Raw genomic sequence first — 17,323 nt, forward strand, 5'->3', positions numbered from 1 at the left:
ACCTTTAATCAAACAAAAGGAAGCGCTTAATATATATGTCCGTGCTACGCAAGCATGGGAAAGAAAAATTAAGTCCCTCTTCTAGCTTGCATCATCCCTTTCACAGTTTGAGCTCGGGTTTCTTCTTGATCGAGTTATAGTCTAAGTAATGTCAAAATTATAACAGGTTAAAGTTTCAGAGAAATTTCTTGAAAATTCAGAGCTTCAACGCCATTCGAGGAAGGAATAGGGCCTGTTTCCTTCTTGCATATACTCGTCTTCTACTCTGTTTTGCAACTTGAGTTAACTTGAGTTAACGAAATTTAAATCAGATCTGATGTGACCAAGGTAAGCATTTTTTACCACTTCTGTTCTCAATTTTTATCAAACGTTTTAGTTTCCGCGCTTCGCGCGGTAAGAGGAATTATTTTGAATTCCTCAATCTTTTCCCATTTCGGGGGCGCTAATAATTTCTTTCGAAAACAGTTTCTTTTGAATACAGCAAGTCAATTGAATTTTGAGTTAATAATGGTCCTAGAGACGCAGGAAACGTCGTCTTCGTTTGATTTGAATTTGATGAGACATTAAAATCTTCGCGCTTTGCGGGGATAAATATTTCCTCTGTGCATAATATATACCCGTCTTCTACTATGTTTTGCGACTTTTTGCGAAATTTAAAAGAAATCTGATGTGACCAAGCTAGGCATTTTATACTAATTCTGTTCTCAATTTTTTTTAAACGCTTTAGCTTCCGCGCTTCGCGCGGTAAGAGGAAGTATTTAAAATTCTTCAATCTTATTTCAATTCTTCAAGCTCATAATTTCTTTTGAAAACAGGGTTTTTTATCACAGTAATTCAATTGAATTTGAATTGATAAGGGTACTAGTGACGCAAGTGACGCCTTCTTTTGATTTGAATTTGATGATAATAAAAAACTTCCTGCACCGTCCCCCCTAGGGAGCGCGCTTCGCGCGCTCTGTAAGTGTTGGCACGCTTCGCGTGCACTTACCGCTCCTCCAAAATTAAATCCTGTCTACGCGGTTGCACAGCTAATCATATCTGTTGCATATTTATTAAAGAGTTTTGATATATTAAAAAAATCAGTGTTGTGCTCGTTTAAAGGTCAAGTCCACCCCATAAAAATGTTGATTTGAATATTTAGAGAAAAATCAAACAAGCATAGCGCTGAAAATTTCATTCGGATGTAAAGTAAGAGAGTTATGACATTTTAAAGTTTCACTGATTTTTCACAGAACAGTGATATATGCACAACTCAGTGACATGCAAATGAGACAGTCGATGATGTCCCTCACTCACTATTTCTTTTGTTTTTTAATTATACAATATTTTTATTTTTTTTACAGATTTGGCAATAAGGACTAACTTTACTGAACCATGCAAATTCTACATGTTCAGAGAGGAATTATTCGTTATTTCACTTGACAATGAGGAGAAAATGAGAATATTTAACATTTCATATAATAAAATAAAAAAGAAATAGTGAGTGGATGATGTCATCAGTCTCCTCATTTGCATACTGACCAGGATGTACATGTTTTGTGAAATTCAGCGATCTTTAAAATGTCATTTCTTATTTTACATCCGATTTTGATGAAATTTTCAGTGTAATGCTTGTTGGATTTTTATCTTTCTATTTAAATCAACTTTTTTGTTGGGGTGGACTTGTCCTTTAATGTTTCTCTATTCAATTAAACTCAACGCGTTAATTAGGCTGGAATTGCTTGCTTATAGATGTGGATTATTTATCATTATCTGTCAAAATATGGCATATTTTTAGTCCCGAGACAAAAAAGAAATTATTGGTCTTTGCTTTTTTTTTAAGACCTACTCCACTTACCCCTCACTCTTATTCTTCTTCTTTTTCTCTCTTTCTCCCTTCCTCTATCCCCACCCTCTCCTTCTTTCTTCTCCCCTCTCCTCTCTCTCTCTCTCTCCGTTCAAGACCTCATCCTTCTCCCCTCATTTAGTTCCCCGCAATATTCCCCTAGATCTCTCACGCGCGTTTCATAGCTTTATTTCTCTTTTGGCATCTTATTTTCCGTGCTTACCCCCCCCCCCCTATCCCTCTCTCGTCCCTCTCTCTCCTCATTCTTTCTCCTCTTCACTAATTCTAAGCCTAAAACTAAATTGTGCTTCAAATTGGCATAAAAGAAGAAAACTCATTATATTTCTTATTACTATGTAAGTTTATTGGAGAGGCCTCTATTTTCATGATTATTATACAATAATATTCGTGCGTTCAAAGAAAATAAATAAAAGCAGTAGCATAAATTTATACAATACGAGCCCCTTCATGTGTTACAGATATAAGGCTCGTCAATCAACGGTATCATTATTTACAGTATCCATAGCTACGATAATATAATTTTATTTCACCAAAGCGAAAAAAAAACTGTATTCCTGCTGGAAAGAACAGAGTGTCACCCAATGTGTTCACATAATGGACTATGTGAAAATATTATTCACACAGTCATGTTCCACACTGTGAACACATTGAGGAATAGTGTGTTCTTTTCAGTATGGAAACTTTGTAAATTGCGGGAAGTGGACGTTTGTTCAGTTATAAATGTTGGATGGTAGGTCTATTGAAGTACAAAACTTTTCTTTTTCTTCTTTTTACTTACGTTACCTTACACTGTGCTTGTGTCATTACGTTCTGAACACAATAAGTAAAGGAATAAGGCACGTGAGTGATCACAATAAATGGTGAATCCAGGACTTCGTAATTGGCATTTTCAAGAAATTCATTTCGACCCCCCCCCCCCCCTCTCCTTGCACACCACCATCCGTTAAAATATATCACCGCCACCTCATCGGCGCCCCACCGTCTGTGCTCCTTGATACTTTCCGTTCTCATGCATGGTGTGTTAAACGAAGGAAAATACAATCGGTATAATATTTTACTATAAATGACTGATTTACAAAGTTTGGTTCAATGTTTTGCGCAATATCGGTAAGCTACATAAACATGATTAAAGAAACTAGTCTACATCAACTTTAGCTTTCAGCCTGGGTCTTCGAATAACTTTCTCTTCTTTCTTCTCTTCCTCCTTCTTCTCTTCCTTCTTTTCCTCATCGTCGACATCAACATTCACTTTTGGTCGTGGTCTACGGACAACGGTCTCCTCTTTCTTCTCCTCTTCTTTCTTATCGTCGTCGGTTTCGACGTTGACCTTCGCTTTCGGTCTCGGTCTTTTCACTACCGTTTCCTCTTTCTTTTCTTCCTCTTTGTCGTCCTTCTTCTTTTCCTCTTTCTTCTCTTCTTTCTTTTCGTCTGTTTCAACGTCCACTTTGGCTTTTGGCCTTGGTCTTTTCACAACTGTTTCTTCCTTCTTTTCTTCCTTCTTCTCGTCTTCTTTTTTATCTTCGGTGTCAACATCGACTTTGGCTTTAGGTCTAGGTCTCTTCACTACAGTTTCTTCTTTATCCTTTTCTTTATCGTCCTCTTTTTCTTTCTTTTCCACTTTATCTTCCGACTTTTCATCATCGACCTTTGGTTTTAACCTTGGCCTTCTCACAGTTGTCTCATCCTTCTTTTCCTCTTTCTTCTCTTCCTCCTTTGTATTTTCATCCTTCTTTTCAGTCTCTTCTTCTACATCTACTTTTGCCTTCGGTTTCGGTCTTTTTATCACATTGGCCTTTTCTTTTTTCTCTTCTTCTTTCTTATCTTTTCCCTCTTTTTCATCGTTTTCATCGATGTCAACCTTTGCTTTTGGTCTTGGTCTCTTGACGACTGTCTCTTCTTTCTTTTCTTCCTCTTCTTTATCTTTCTCCTTCTTTTCATCCTCTTTCTTTTCTTCCTTTCTTTCCTCATCAACATCAATTTTTGTTTTCAGTTTTGGTCTTTTCACTTCCTTCTTTTCTTCTTTCGTTTTGTCTTTTTCCTCATCTTCTTCGTCTTTCTTGTCGCCCTTTTCTTCTTTTTCATCCTTTTTCTTTGACTCTTCCTTTTTGTCTTTCGTTTCCTTTTCAGCTTTTTTGTCTTTGTCAGTATCAATATTTGCTTTTAATTTAGGTTTCTTGATGACCTTTTCTTCTTTGGCTTCCTTTTCTTCTTCTTTACCTTCCTTCTTCTTGTCTTCCTTCTTTTTCTCTTCTTTCTCCTCCTTGTCCTTTTCTTTCTTAGATTTATCTTCTTCCATACCTTCTTTCTTCTTGCCATCCTTCTTTTCCTCTTTTTTCTCCTTCGTGTCCTTTTCCTTCTTTGGTTTATCTTCTTTTCTGTCATCCTCTTTATCAACATCTACCTTTGTTTTAAGTTTTGGTTTCTTGATAAGCTTGACTTCTTCTTTTTTCTCATCTTTCTTTTCTTCCTCTTTATCTTTCTTCTCTTTTTCTTTTTCTTCTTTCTTTGAATCTTTGTCTTTCTCCTTATCCTTGTCCTTCTCCTTATCCGGTGCTTTGTCCTTTTTATCTGAGTCAACTTTAGCTTTTAATTTAGGCTTTCCTTTGTCTTTTTTCTCTTCTTCTTTATCTTCTTCTTTTTCTTTATCTTCCGTTTCCTCCTTTTCATCCTTTTCTTTGTCTTCCTTTTTCTCGTCTTCCTGTTTGGATTCTTCTTCTTCCTCCTCCTCTTCCTTCTTCTCTTTCTTTTCTTCATCATCTTCTGTCTTCTCTCCTTCCTCTTCCTCATCTTCTTCCTTTTCTTTATCTTGTTTTTCTTCCTCTTTTTCTTTTTCTTCCTTCTTCTTTTCATCCTCAGCCCATCCTGGTAGCTTCAAGAATTTTTTGAGATATTCCAACTCCACGGCTGCTTCAAAAGCCTCAAAGCCCTGTAAAAGAAAAACAGAGGTAATATTTGTTTTCTTCACCGTCAAAATAAAACAAGAATTTTTATTATGATCATATATTTACAGGAATTGCTGAGTAAATTATAATGGGGCTTTATAACTTTGAAATTTTACATAAGTCGTATTATGAACAAGCAAATTAGAGAAAGTCTTGTCGGTGCTAATGTTATGAACATTGTATGAGTATAGAAAGTTATACTTAATTAACAGAAGTTTAAAAGACGTAATGTAAACTAATTTTCGTAGAAGAAAACTTATAATCATAGTTTTTCACAATCGATATTTAAGAAACAATGAGAGGGAGCAAGCGCTATATTTTTCAATATGATCTTAATTCTTGTCGGCACAATTGCAACCGCCATTTAGGTGCACAAGAAGGAATGAGATGGTATACAACTTTTACTCTTTTTCTTCTATACTTTTTCATTTTATGTTCAGTTTTCGCCTATCTTTTTTCTCATCTCATAAATCTTTTTTTTTCTTTCCTTATTTCACCGTCATCCACCCTCCCCCTTTTTTCGTTCTGAAGTTTATTTTGGCGACCGTATTTGTTGAGTTGGGGGGGGGGGTCACCCCACACTATAACACACACACACAAAAGCGCCTAGCGACGCCTCTGATTATATTAAGCGGTCAAATTGGGACAGGGGCGGATCCAGGATTTTCCAAAAGGGGGGGGGGGCACATTTTTCCGAGGAAAAATTTGACAAGGCAAAAAAAAATGTTTTCAACCCATAATTAATGATATTTTGTCTCAGAAAATATTTGACAACCAAAAAAAATTAAGGTCTTCACTTTCAAGGGGGCACATTTCTGTTTCAACGGCATTTTCACATTACAAATTTTAATTTTGCTTCGGGGGGGGGCACGGGCCGGCTCTGCCCCCCCCCCCCCGGTTCCGCCAGTGAGTTGGGATGGTTGGTCACTGAGGCCTATAGGCCATCACGTTTCCCTCGACGACTCTGGAATTCGACAGTGTCGTATAATATGCAACGAAATAACCCTTTTCATACATATAGGCATATTAATTATTCGACCCGCCTTATCCTAAAAAGTTCTGGGGCTCTAGAGGATAAACTTATTTTATATCAGGGGCCGCGGAACGGTTTTCAAAGGTGGTGGGCTGAGTTAAGAGTGGGGGGCTGACTATGCAAAAAAAATCACAATTATATCGTCATGTTACGTTTTTGTACACGGTTTTGGAAAAAAAAAGTGGGGAAGGGGCTGAAGCCCCCCCCCCCCCGCTTCCGCGGCCCCTGTATAATATTGCATAGGTCTATACAAGATCCCAAGACTCATCTTTAATCATCCCTTGTTCTCTCTCAATATACCCCCAAAATACATAACACTATGACACAAGCAAAATAAATGAAACAAAGAAGGTGAAACAATTACAAAAATACACAAAATGCTCGTCAATGAAATTTATGGCAATTAAATAAGGAATGTCATCAGTTTTTAAAAATCTATTTAAAAAAGTAAAACACACTTTCGAGAAGGGAAGGGGCGTTATATACCTATATAATGCCAACACAGACATGTGGGTCGTTACCTCATGTGCCCCGGCCTGGATCCTGCACCCATAGGCGGCGGAAGCGGGGGGACCCCCCTAAATTTGAGGTGGGGGGACGATCCCCCCTACATTTTTTGTTGATAACCTTTTTCTTTTTTTCTTTTTTTTTTTTGCTTGGCAACATTTTTTGGTGGTCCCCCCTAAATTTTTTGGCTTCCGCCGCCAATGCCTGCACCTGCATGGTACCCTAATCTATCTTCTCCCGCCCTTTCATTATTATAATCATGGACCTACTACATAGATCTTACCCCGCAGTATTCATCTCCGTTAGCAATACGTGGTGGTAAGGCCTTAGGGTCGCCGCACATCTCTCTCATCTTCTCTCTTCCGGCAGGAAACATAGCGACGTCCACGTACTTGATGTCGTAGTCGAGCATCTTTCGACGACTGTCCAGAACCATCATCACTTTCTGTATCTGTTTCATCAACTGTGTAGAAAGAAACATATTTATTTAATAATGTCCTTAATTCCTATAAGTTAAAGTGACATCATTTTATTTTCCATATAAAATGGGGTAGTTAACCCAGATATAAATAGGCCTAGTCCTCATTTTTCCAACACTTCTTCATAGCCCCCCCCCCCCTCTCCGATTTTTGCTCACCTACCTCTGGATTTATATGAAAATCTTAGAGATTCGAATTTTAATCTCCAATTCATCTCATGAATATCTAATCATTTACTGTTTAGAAAATCGTAAATTAAATCAAGATCTAGAGTTCGACTGGTCACTAACCACAATCGCTAAGGATATATTCTATTTACTTGTTTATCTATACATTCAGAATTTAAAAAAACATGTCAACCACCACAGTGAAGCTATATATGCAAGTGCCGGAATTATGAAAGCCAGGGCCTGAAAAAAGATTACCCCTCGTACATAAAAAACGATGTTTTGCAATATGAAATTATACAATATTTCGGACAGAAACTAATTATATTGAAAAAGTATTTTCAATTTTTTTTATCTAGCCATCAAAATTGACTGTTGTGATAATTGCCATTTTGTTTCCATTTATGTTTTCCATTGCTAACAATCATTATTGCTTTGCATAGATAATTAACACTTCAAAATTCGATCATAATGATGGGGAACTCGAGCCAAAATGATTGTGACCCAAATCGTCATATAGTAGACTTGTTAACTGCAAAAAAAGGGGTGAACGCTGCATTTTTTAGTACAAATGTCCCACTTGGCACAAATGTTCCTTGAGTCAAAAGAAAAGGATTCATCCAAAGAGACACGCTGTATCTATGCAAATAAGCAAGTAATTTGCATAAATTTGCATATTAGGTCGATATAGTGGAAACAAGTATTTAAGAATATATATTTAACCAGAACTGCCCTAAAATTTGAAATAAAGACTTAGGGTAAGAAAGGGAAGAAAATTGACATATAATGATTGGGATATCCTTGTTTATTATTACCTAATTTACATGAATTATGCAAATTATAATTTATAACAAAGTATTTTTTTCATGAATCCTGAACTGTTTCATAAATAACAGCAATTAATACACAATGTCAACATTCTACATGAAAGAGAATATATTAGCGAAAACATCGTTATGCTTCATGACAGTATTAGTGTCTTAATTTGCTTAGAAAGAGGGCAAAGATGTCAAAATGTATGACGTGATATTGCGCTAAAACGAGACCAAAACAACCTCTATGTCACAGTCACACTCACGAATAGGACAATAAAGCGATCAATGGTATGTCATTCGAGATAACACAATCTCAACACAATAGCTTCCATCGGCTTCTCGTACGCTTTTGTTGGTGTGTCTGCCACACCGTAATCTATGGTATATACATGTACGGACAAAATGTATTTCGGTATCGGTAAAACACTATTAATTTTGTTTTATTTGTTTCTAATTTGTTTCTCTTGGAAAATTTACAGGAGACATTGCTTTGCAGGTTACTGCTTTAATGAAGCTCTGGCACATGAATCATGACGAATGTACCCCAACTCAATCCATATTTTAACTTTGTTAAATTATATATCTTTTGGAGACCCCGAAGTGGCAAAACTGCATTCCCCGCGGCATTCCCGCTACTTTACAAAACCAGTTTGACTTGTATTATCGACTTGGAAAAGACAGATGTATGAGACATCAGTTAACATGTTTCCTGAAGATAGTTTTTTTTTGTTTATTTAAACCTACGTCCACGGAAGCCCTCCGAATTTACCCCATCCCCTCTCTGTATTTCGACACTAAATAAAAAAAATATCGTGTTTTAAAGCCACCGGCAAGGCAAATTGCGTTTTTTGTATAATAAAGCAACTTTTATATTTGTATTTCATATTTATCTATATTAATATTATTATTATTAATAATAATATTATTATTATTATTATTGTTATTATTATTATCATTATTATTATTGTTCTGCAGTTTGTAATAATGCTCTAGCACAGTAAAGGCTATAATCCAACAGGAGCATGCCTAGGATACTCTTTCCCCTTTGGTTTTATGTATTCAAAAATAGTTTGTCTTTAGAACTCTTAAAAGATTACTTTTGTTTGTATTGATATCTTGGAATAGATTGAGGAGAAAATACTCTACAATTGACATGTAGAATAGCTGTGGTACATTGAAGAAAAGCCACACGTAAGCTCTAAAATACTCAAACCCCTTTATTGATTCCACTCTATGTTAAATTTTAATATTTTTAGAGCCCATTCGGAAGAAAGATACATTTCTACTACACACAGTAAAGCCTCTTTACTTTCTCCTCTTGAAAAAAAAAAACATAGAAGGCATTGTTTTATATCGCATAAAATAAGTTTGAACATGACGGTGGCCTGTCGAAGTTGCCCAACCCTTTATTTTGTTTTGACAATATATATTTAGAATATCGTCTAAATGAAGCCCTCATCTGGAAAAGGGCACTTATTAAAGGCAGCATCTACATTATATAGAGGAGGCCCCGGTACTTGGAAGCGGGGGTTGAAGCACCCGCAAGATTTTCCGGAAGGGGGGGGGGGGGTCTGCTGCGTGTGTTATTCTCCATAGGCAGCACCCCCTGGAATTCCGGCAGATGTGACAAAACGAAAAAAAAGAAACGTTACCAAAAAAAACCTTCATTTTGTAGTGCAATCCTTTTTGTTTATTTGCTTAATTGTTAAATTTCTTCGTGTAAATTTGAAAAGCGAAAAAGGTTCAATGTAAAATTTTGGTCCCAAGAAATTTAACAAACTTCAGCCCCCTCTTCCCAGTGCCAGGGCCCCCTCTATATAATGTAGATGCTGCCTTTAATAAGTGCCCTTTTCCAGATGAGGGCTTCATTTAGACGATATTCTAAATACATATTGTCAAAACAAAATAAACGGTTGGGCAACTTCGACAGGCCACCGTCACGTATATATACACGAACTTATTTTATGAGATATAAAACAATGCCTTCTATGTTTGTTTTTTCAAGAGGAGAACGCAAAGAGGCTTTACTGTGTGTAGTAGAAATGCATCTTTCTTCCGACTGGGCTCTAAAATATTTATATTTAACATAGGGTGGAATCAATAAAGGGCTGTGTGGCTTTTCTTCAATGTACCACAGCTCCTCTACATGTCAGTTGTAGAGTATTTTCTCCTCAATCTATTCCAAGACATCAATACAAACATAAGTAATCTATTAAGAGTTCTAAAGACAATAAACTATTTTTTATTACATAAAACCAAAAAGGGAAAGGGTATCCTAGGCATGCTCCTGTTGGGTTATAGCCTTTACTGTGCTAGAGCACTATTACAAACGGCAGAACAATAATAATAATAATAATAATAATAATAGTAATAATGATAATAATATCAATAATAATTATAATAATATCAATAATGATGAATGTAAATATAAAAATATAAATATAAAAGTTGCTTTATCACACCAAAAACGCAATTTGCCTTGCCGATGGCTTTAAAACACGATATTTTTTTATTTAAAGTCGAAATACAGAGAGAGGATGAGGTAAATTCGGAGGGCTCCCGTTGGCGTAGGCTTAAATAAACAAAAAACTTTCTATAGGAAACATGTTGACTGGTGTCTCATACATCTGTCTTTTCCAAGTCGATAATACAAGTCAAACTGGTTTTGTAAAGTGGCGGGAATGCCGGGGGGATGTAGTTTTGCCACTTCCGGGTCTCCAAAAGATATATATTTTAATAAAGTTAAAATATGGATTGAGGTAGGATACATTCATCATGATTCATGTGCTAGAGTTTCATTTAAGCAGTAACCTGCAAAGCAATGTCTCCTGTGAATTCTCCAAGAGAAACAAATTAGAAACAAATAAAACAAAATTAATAGTGTTTTACCGATACCGAAATGCATTTTGTCCATATGTATCATAGATTACGGTGTGGCAGACACACCAACAAAAGCGATACGAGAAGCCGATGGAAGCTGTTGTGTTGGGATTGTGTTATCTCGAATGACATACCATTGATCGCTTTATTGTCCTATTCGTGAGTGTGACTGTGACATAGAGGTTGTTTTGGTCTCGTTTTAGCGCAATATCACGTCATACATTTTGACATCTTTGCCCTCTTTCTAAGCAAATTAAGACACTAATACTGTCATGAAGCATAACGATGTTTTCGCTAATATATTGTCTTTCATGTAGAATGTTGACATTGTGGTTTAGTTGCTGTTTTTTTTTTAAACAGTTCAGGATTCATGAAAAAATACTCTGTTTTAAATTATAATTTGCATAATTTATGTAAATTAGGTAATAATAAACAAGGATATCCCAATTATTTTATGCCATTTTTCTTCCCTTTCTTACCCTAAGTCTTTATTTTTAATTTTAGGGCAGTTCTGGTTAAATATATATTCTGAAATACTTGTTTTTACTATATCGACATAATATGCAAATTTATGCAAATTACTTGCTTATTTGCATAGATACAGCGTGTCTCTTTGGATGAATCTTTTTCTTTTGACTCAAGGAACATTTGTGCCAAGTGGGACATTTGTACTAAAAAATGCAGCGTTCAACCTCTTAACAAGTCTACTAATAGTAAATTTTGCAGATTTGTGTAGTTACTTTACTTGTGTATATGGCGGGAGCCTCGAATTAAACTTTTTATATCCATGACCCATGAATGATGAGTACCAGTAATTGAATATAGACATAAAACGTGAAACGGTATAAACAGTTTGAACAAGTTTTTGCTTCGTAGCTGTTTAAACCAGAAGTTCAACAAATTTAGTTCAATTATGATTAAAAAACAATATTAGACATGTACAATTACAATAAATCATAAAGTTCATGTAAGTAAATGAATGAAAAATATGTCTTTGGGTCTCAGAAACTTATTTTGAAAACACCGCGCATAAAAGCAGGAGTTAGATATGCTTTGGCTTTGGCATCCGTGGAATGTGAGATCACGTGATAGCTATCATGTCTGTATCGTCTCATCCCGGATGGTGTATCGATGGGTTTACATTGCATTCCTCGTACACAACGATGTACGCTCATCATCACATATGCTGATAGTTTTAGTTTTCAGACTCCGATATAATTTACTTCTATGGATATTGAAATTGTAGATCATCTAGGCTATTTCGGGACTTGATATATTGTAATGCATAGGCTACTGTTTATCCGCACAAAGGCTTATTCATACTTAGGCCTATATTATTGCTAAACTAAAATCTCTCTTAAACTTGAAGACCGTATACCAGATTAAAATGTCTGTATACAAAGACCAAGTTTGACAGAAGACGGCAGCTGTTCAAAGCATATTGATGACAACTTGACAAGTTACATTTCATAGATAATCTTCTTAAACATAAGTTGAAATCTAACTCGAAATCTTATTATCAAACGCCATTATCACAGCCTTTGTGCCAACTTTTATGCGAAGGCTATCTGACTGTGATTTCGGAATGAATATAGGCCTACTACTTGAACTGGAATATTCATTTAAAAAAAATTATGAAAATAGTCACCAAAGCATTTTACTCATTCACGTTAGATAACAAAAATGAAGAGGAAGCTATTAACGGATATCCATTTTTTGCATGATTTTTGCTGAAAGTGACGTTGGCAGATCTAATCGCATAACTTTCTGCAACTTTCTCAGAAATGGCCTCCAGTCTCTGAGATGGCGAGCGAACCAACAAGTTATGTGGAAGATGCGATATGCATCTCTATCTCGTAACCTCTCCCTTTCGATGGCAACTTTCATTATCATCTTTCTCGATTCACTAATTAGAAAAACAAACGCATGCCCTTTTCTTACCTGATACGTAGATGTATAGGAAGTGATGTAAACAGTGATTTCGTTCGACATTTTGGTGGATTAATCGTCTGAGAAAGAAGGAAAACTCTGAGTCTTGGTGTTGGATGAAGATGGTGTGTGGGTTGTCTCTGTACGATGTAGACGTATTGAGGAGTGTATGTGGGTCGAAACATGAGATGGCCTCAATAATGATCAAATGGGTTTATCAGACGAGGAGAGGAGAGGGGGTGGGATATGATGGGGAAATTATTAAGACAATTAAGCGATGGGATGTACTATCTCTCATCATGCTTCCTCTTTATCTGCTATTGATTACTACTATATACTCTAATTAACATTTACATTATTTGAAAATACTAAACCACAATTTGCTTACATAAAGGTTACATACATACCTATTTACCATATAATCAATGAAATGAAAAGTGAAAGTAGTGGGTTTATGGAATGTAAATTAAAGCAATAATAAAAAAAATACAAATTACCCTTTACAATGCATTTATAAATAAATATTGGTGTGAATTACTGTAATTATATCTTATATAACTTTAACTTATTCATTCTATCAGATGTTTCCAACGCTTGTTGACTTTATATACATGTACTACTTCTCTCTCTCCCCCTCTAACATTCAAGATCTGAAATTGTGGATGAACCATAAAACCTAATGTGCAAAGAACTCGCATCTTAAAAATTCAACAATTAGCCTTTTTGAGCTAAAGCTCAAAAAGGCTAATTGCAGTGAATTTTTAAGTAGTGAGTTCTTTGCACATTAGGTTATAAGCAGTAACTATACTGAAATGTTCTCCAGATACTATTGGCAACATGACAACCACCTACTGTGGATTTCCATTAAATGGAAATTGTTTTAAAACATATATCATGAGAGCTGAATAACAAAATGATATAATGAAATTGTATACAAAGCTTATTGTAGGCTTTTGTAGCATGAAAGCTGATGAACATGCCATGTACATTATTAAAAACGTTACGGTATATAAGTATCGTGATTTGCTTGAATTGATAAATCCCCCACTAATTTTATAAGACATTGATTTGCGTTCCGAAGAAGGTGTAATGAAAATTGAAAGAGAGAGATGAAATGGGGAAAAGGGAGATTGCAGTAAGTAGATACAAGATGAAAAACAAAAAGAAATTAACCCCCACATATTCCAAATCTTATCAAAAAGGTGTCGCGTTTATCTGATATCAACAACTTCTTGACACAAATGCCTTATACTGCTATTTATATTTTTTTTCCCTTTCATTACAAAAAATATTAAGGTATATATACATTTTTTTTAAGAAGGCAATTATATAAATTGATATATATAAAAGAAATTTGAGGGAAGGAAATCAACAACAATACATTTGATAAACCGATATACGCCCCTCCTTTATGTTGCGAAAAATAAAATTTGATCATGGGCTTGGGAAAAATCTCAACTACACTGGGCAAAAAAAGTTCTTGGACACTTATAAAAGTTAAAATATTCCATATTCAAAACTCGGTACCAAATCCTGAAACCTGCGTTACTATAATTAGGTGGATAAAATATTAGCATATGAACTTTGTTATATACCTTAATTCAACCAATTGAGAGAGATCTTATTTATGAAGAATATTGGCAAGTATAAATGTAAGAAAGGTAAAGACAGTGTAACAAAATACCGAATCTTTTAAAGGGCCAGTTTTATTTTTAAATATTTCATGAAAATAAAAATTGAACGGAACATAAACAATGCTTGAAGTAATAGTAAATTATTGTACTTTTTTCTTTTTTTTGTTCCCGAAATTCCACTGGTAATGAAATTGAATGTAGTACTAGCTTATTATAAACATAAAGTTGCGATTAGCAAGATTAAATCCCCTTATATCATTTATGTATGGGACAACTTCTATTTTGAAACAGACGTTACTAGAGTTGAAACATACGTTTACATTATTATTACTAGCTTCCAAGGTATAAAAGATCGATTTAAGAGTAATTTCACATTCTTAAACTTTTGTTTGATTTTCTACCACTTCTTAAGAAGCCCTTGACTAATGGTTGCACCTAAAATACACTCAAATATTTAGAGGAGTAGAACCTTTAAAATTTTTGATGGAATTGAATACTTACTATATATAGTCAGCTTGTGATGCAAGGGAATAGAAAAAATGGGACGAGATCCACCATAGACTTGTAAAAAGTTGTTGCTTAGCTATATAGGCTTTCTGAGAATAATCGTAGATGGCTCATCTTCGTTATATATCGAGAAAAATCCTTTTAACGCCAAAAAGGCCGAGGTCTGCATATACGGTAACGTAAGTTTCACAACGTAAGTTACATGATGGGGTAAATAAATAGTTGCTGATCCAAAATTGCGCTTTGCAAGTATGATTTCGTTGGCTCTCTGACTTTCCTTTTATCAATGCTAACTGCTGATATACATGTACATATCAGCATCTAAAGTCTATATACACATTTCCCCAAAACGGAACGTAAGTTTCATCTCTTAACGCTACGTTTCTATAAATTGCATTTAGTTTTGTTTTGATAAGATAATTCTTACTTAGGAATGGGAGTACATAAGTATCATTTCTTATCATATACCCGAGGTGTCAAATAAATAAAAATAAACATATTTACGATGACATAAAGTATTTAATTATTGATCTAAAATACGATAACGTAAGTTTCACTACATTTGGTTTTATCCGCATGTGAAAACAAAACATTTTTATCAAAAACTTTTTATTGTATTTTGTGGAGGGATCACTTATATGTATATTAGTTTAGTTTTAGGGCAGTTGCGATTTACTTTATTTTGGCAAGATACAGAAATTTAGAAAATATATGACCGGCGACACGCTGTTTTTCACTATTACAACCACTAGCGTACCTACGGGGGGGGGGGGCAGAGGGGGCAGTCTGCCCCCCCCCCTGACGAGCCACAACCCATGCAAAGGACGTATCCCTGCCCCCCCCCCCTGACGAGCTTGAAAGGCCTTTTTGCCCCCCCCCCCCCCTGACGAGCTTGAAGACTTTTATTGCCCCCCTGACGAGCTTGAAGCTCTTTTTCTTTTCTTTTTTTGGCTTGTCTAATTTTTTGGCGGACGGTTTTGCCCCCCCTGTGAAAAATCCTAGGTACGCCACTGATTACAATCGATGGGTTTGCTAATTTCTCATTATATACCAAAAGAAGGTCAATAATATGACTTTCTTTTTAAAGAATGGATCTCATATAATAAATAGAATAGCTTAACTCGACCATTCTATATCGATTTTATTTTTAATTGGACCCATAACATGCGAGACAGTGGTTATTTCTAGTTCAGTGAGTTGACCTTCGCTTCCTAGATCGTTGGTTGATATGTATGGTATTGGATCGTATTACCGAACACTTTTCATGAATTCAATCATATAAAAAATATTATTCTCATAAAATTCACTAAACTTTCACCATAAATACACAATTACCTACAAAATATAAATATGTAAAAAAATTGCCGAAATCGTTTTTCCTTTTGACAATATTAGCTTCCAATCGGACCCCTCTCCGCATGTGAAATATTTTGGTCACTTGAAAAAGGTATCGTATTACCGAACGTGTGATTTCTATGGGAAAAGTTGAGAAAACAACAAAATCACTGATGAGCTATTTTGACCATATTTTATTATTTTTAGAATATTAAGACTTTGAAAATGTGTTTTTGACCATTTTTCATCATCTTTCTATTCAAGTTCCCTTTGGAAGGATGTTGCAAAGAATTGAGCGTATGAAATTATTTTCTGACGCTTGTGTGTTGCTGCCCTCTACGTTCGTTGGGCCAGTCAGATCAGATCAGATCAGAAAAACAACAACATCCTTCGCGAATTCTTGTTAAGTGACATAAAATAATTGATTAAAATGTCGACTATCACATACTACTGGAGCTCAGTATCTGCTAAAACGGAGGTAAGATTTGGTTAAATAAGACTTACCATATTTAGATGATTTAAATGGGGAATATGGTGAGGATTCTGTTTATCTTTCATGAAATGGGCGCGGTCGTGCGGCGCAGGGTCGCAGCCACGGTGATTTCAGCGTTTGAATTCTTGCGGTGATGGGTGCTACTCACTGCTAGCACCGCTGCGGCCACCCGAGCTAGCCCGGCCCGGATCACTGAATTCCAGTCCGCGTCCGTCCGGTAAGCTTCCGGGTACGGCTTGGCCTAATATTATATACGGTACCTGTCAAGTGATGTTCGTGTCCGCTCCACACAACGTCAACGTTGCCAGAACTGGCATAATTATGCTTTCTGGCATAATTGCTACCCTTTCAGCAGTTCAGCATAATTCATTATGCCGGCAGAATTCTGGCATAATTAGACTTTTTTTCTGGCATAATTTCGACCCTTTCAGCAAAACATTTCAGAGATTTGAGCGATGAAGACTTTATATTGGAAGGTTTTACATTTTATCACACAAACATTGACAAGGCTGTTGGTAGAGGTATCGTATTGTATGTTCATAAGTCATTGAATGTAAATCAAGTGAGTTTTGAGAGTATTCATTTCGAGGAAGCAGTTTGGCTCGAACTGTGTTTGAAGCATTCTGATAAGCTGTTAATCGGTTGTATTTACAGGAGTGATAGTGCTGCTAGTAGAAATAATGAGAATCTCCGTCAATTGATCTCACATGTTTCAGATTTGAATTATAGCCATTTACTTGTACTGGGTGATTTTAA

General features: G+C 35.6%; 1 protein-coding gene across 3 annotated transcripts; it reads right to left on the minus strand.

Moving 5' to 3' along the window:
* Positions 1-2,180: 2,180 nt before the first annotated feature.
* Positions 2,181-16,699, minus strand: LOC129259155 (glutamic acid-rich protein-like). 3 transcript variants are annotated; one of them, XM_064098117.1, is made up of 4 exons: positions 16,579-16,650; positions 12,611-12,738; positions 6,612-6,791; positions 2,181-4,772 (listed from the first exon to the last, which is right to left on the minus strand). In XM_064098117.1, exons 2-4 carry the CDS (start codon positions 12,659-12,661, stop codon positions 2,982-2,984), a joined length of 2,022 nt encoding a protein of 673 aa, XP_063954187.1. In that variant the 5' UTR covers positions 12,662-12,738; positions 16,579-16,650; the 3' UTR covers positions 2,181-2,981. The 3 variants fall into 3 exon arrangements, with proteins under 3 accessions (XP_063954187.1, XP_054753420.2, XP_054753421.2); XM_054897445.2 differs by lacking the exon at positions 12,611-12,738 and having other exon boundaries at positions 16,579-16,699; XM_054897446.2 differs by lacking the exon at positions 16,579-16,650 and having other exon boundaries at positions 12,611-12,777.
* Positions 16,700-17,323: the final 624 nt, after the last annotated feature.

Source organism: Lytechinus pictus, chromosome 4, assembly GCF_037042905.1.
Source record: "Lytechinus pictus isolate F3 Inbred chromosome 4, Lp3.0, whole genome shotgun sequence".
Taxonomy (NCBI): domain Eukaryota; kingdom Metazoa; phylum Echinodermata; class Echinoidea; order Temnopleuroida; family Toxopneustidae; genus Lytechinus; species Lytechinus pictus.

What these genes read in the sequence shown, in the direction of transcription:
- LOC129259155 (XM_054897445.2), bottom strand. Translation starts at nt 16,632, where the DNA reads ATGAAAGATAAACAGAATCCTCACCATATTCCCCATTTAAATCATCTA. An exon ending in ATTTAAATCATCTAAATATG is followed by an intron (nt 6,792 to 16,578) that starts GTAAGTCTTATT and finishes CTTTCTACACAG; the next exon opens with TTGATGAAACAGATACAGAA. An exon ending in ACGGAGATGAATACTGCGGG is followed by an intron (nt 4,773 to 6,611) that starts GTAAGATCTATG and finishes TTTCTTTTACAG; the next exon opens with GGCTTTGAGGCTTTTGAAGC.